The sequence below is a fragment of the Oncorhynchus kisutch genome, unplaced genomic scaffold (assembly GCF_002021735.2).
Source record: "Oncorhynchus kisutch isolate 150728-3 unplaced genomic scaffold, Okis_V2 scaffold3584, whole genome shotgun sequence".
NCBI classification, from domain to species: domain Eukaryota; kingdom Metazoa; phylum Chordata; class Actinopteri; order Salmoniformes; family Salmonidae; genus Oncorhynchus; species Oncorhynchus kisutch.
Window position 1 is genome coordinate 39,246 of NW_022265529.1, and position 2,500 is coordinate 41,745.

The 2,500-nt window shown below is 47.3% G+C and overlaps 1 protein-coding gene across 1 annotated transcript in view; it reads left to right on the forward strand.

Moving 5' to 3' along the window:
* Positions 1–2,500, forward strand: part of LOC109886826 (protein sidekick-1) — a gene marked incomplete at its 5' end in the record, with an annotated part of 30,090 nt that overhangs the window by 23,625 nt on the left and 3,965 nt on the right. Inside the window, one exon of the mRNA XM_031820685.1 lies at positions 1,789–2,053. Within this exon, the coding sequence (XP_031676545.1) occupies positions 1,789–2,053 (265 nt within the window). The remainder of the gene's footprint in view (positions 1–1,788; positions 2,054–2,500) is intronic.

The following is a 2,500-nucleotide window of genomic DNA, read 5'->3' on the forward strand; positions in this document are numbered from 1 at the left end:
AGAGAGAGAGAGAGAGAGAGAGAGAGAGAGAGAGAGACAGAAGAGAGAGAGAGAGAGAGAGAGAGAGAGAGGGAGATGGGGACAGAGAGAGAGAGAGAGAGAGAGAGAGAGAGAGAGAGAGAGAGAGAAGAGAGAGAGAGAGAGAGAGAGAGAGGAGAGAGAGAGAGAGGGAGATGGGGACAGAGAGAGAGAGAGAGAGAGAGAGGAGAGAGAGAGAGAGAGAGAGAGAGAGAGAGAGAGGAGAGAGAGCAGTAACTGGTTGTTAAGATGAGCTTGTAAATACATAATAAATAACGAGGATCACCGAGAAAAATGGCAGATTGCTTTTTCATTCTCTGTGTGTGTGTGTGTGTGTCTGTGTGAGAGACAATGGGTGTTTCTGAAAATGCATCTTACTCGCCGACTTCGTAATGAAATGCTGCCTGTTCACGTGGCTAGCTACTAGTACCTTTAGGGCTAACTGGCTAGCTACTAGTACTGTTAGGGCTAACTGGCTAGCTACTAGTACTGTTAGGGCTAACTGGCTAGCTACTAGTACTGTTAGGGCTAGCTACTAGTACCTTTAGAGCTAACTGGCTAGCTACTAGTACTGTTAGGACTAACTGGCTAGCTACTAGTACCGTTAGGGCTAACTGGCTAGCTACTAGTACTGTTAGGACTAACTGGCTAGTTACTAGTACTGTTAGGGCTAACTGGCTAGCTACTAGTACTGTTAGGGCTAACTGGCTAGCTACTAGTACTGTTAGGGCTAACTGGCTAGCTACTAGTACTGTTAGGCTAGCTACTAGTACCTTTAGAGCTAACTGGCTAGCTATACTAGTACCTTTAGGGCTAACTGGCTAGTTAGCTAGCCACCCAGAATTGGTAGCTACCCACGAAAAATGTACATCTACCTTCCATGACATTAGTTTGAGGTAATATTTGCCTGTTTAACTAACTGGCTAGCTAGATTATCACGATTCACACATCTAGCTGATAATTTATGAAGTAAAACGTTTGCTTTGTGTATATCTGGGAGGAAGGTTCGGTGACTGGGGAGGTACAGTAGGAGGAGTGTCATGTTTTATGAGTTCTCCACACTCTCGTCCTACAAGAACGTACTCAAGAGAACTTAGAATGAAGGAGAATGAACTCGGAGCATGAGAGTGTGGAGTGCGACAGTATGTATATGAGAAATACCCAATATCTCCAAAAGTAACGTTGTTAAGTTATGATGTTTTCTCTTCCTCCTCTCTCTCTGTCTCTCTCTCTGTCTCTCTCTATCTGCCTCTCTGTCTCTCTCTCTCTCTCTACCTCCTCTCTCTCTCTCTCTCTCTCTCTCTCTGTCTCTCTCTCTCTCTGTCTGTCTATCTGTCTCTCTGTCTCTCTCTCTGTCTGTCTGTCTCTCTCTCCCTGTCTGTCTCTCTCTCTCTCTATGTCTGTCTGTCTCTCTCTCCCTGTCTGAATCTCTGTCTCTGTCTCTCTCTCTCTGTCTCTGTCTCTCTGTGTCTCTGTCTCTATGTCTCTGTCTCTCTGTCTGTCTGTCTCTCTCTCCCTGTCTGTCTCTCTCTCTCTCTATGTCTGTCTGTCTCTCTCTCCCTGTCTGAATCTCTGTCTCTGTCTCTGTCTCTCTGTCTCTGTCTCTGTCTCTCTCTCTCCCTGTCTGTCTCTCTGTCTCTGTCTCTCTCTCTCTGTGTGTCTGTCTCTCTATGTCTCTGTCTCTATGTCTCTGTCTCTCTGTCTCTGTCTGTCTCTCTCTCTCTCTATGTCTCTGTCTCTCTGTCTCTCTCTCTCTCTCTCTCCCTCCAGCCGTTGCCGGTTTCTGAGTATAATGGTAGTCCAGAGACGGTGGGTTACCGGGTGTGTGTCCGGCGGGCAGACGGCCGGGGAGAGGAGAGGATGGAGGAGGTGGCGGAGGTCAGAGGACAGGGGTCAGGGGTTAGTGGTCAGCAAAGCGAGACGATGCTGGAGGGCCTGGCTGAATGGACGGACTACCAGTTGAAGATACAAGCCTTTAACTCGATCGGAGCCGGACCATGGAGTAACACACTGACCACACACACCAAGGAGTCAGGTACACACACACACGAATACATTCAGACATACCGTGACACAAACCTACATTCACATGAGGGTTACTTTAGCAGGTGCCTCGGGAAGAGTTGTCATGTAAAAAAAAAAAAGAGACCCTCTCCTTTTAGAGCCTCTCTCCTTTTAGAGCCTCTCTCCTTTTAGAGACTCTCTCCTTCTAGAGACTCTCTCCTTCTAGAGACTCTCTCCTTTTAGAGCCTCTCTCCTTTTAGAGCCTCTCTCCTTTTAGAGACTCTCTCCTTCTAGAGACTCTCTCCTTCTAGAGACTCTCTCCTCCTAGAGACTCTCTCCTCCTAGAGACTCTCTCCTTCTAGAGACTCTCTCCTTCTAGAGACTCTCTCCTTCTAGAGACTCTCTCCTTCTAGAGTCTCTCTCCTTTTAGAGACTCTCTCCTTCTAGAGCCTCTCCTTCTAAAGACTCTCTCCTTTTA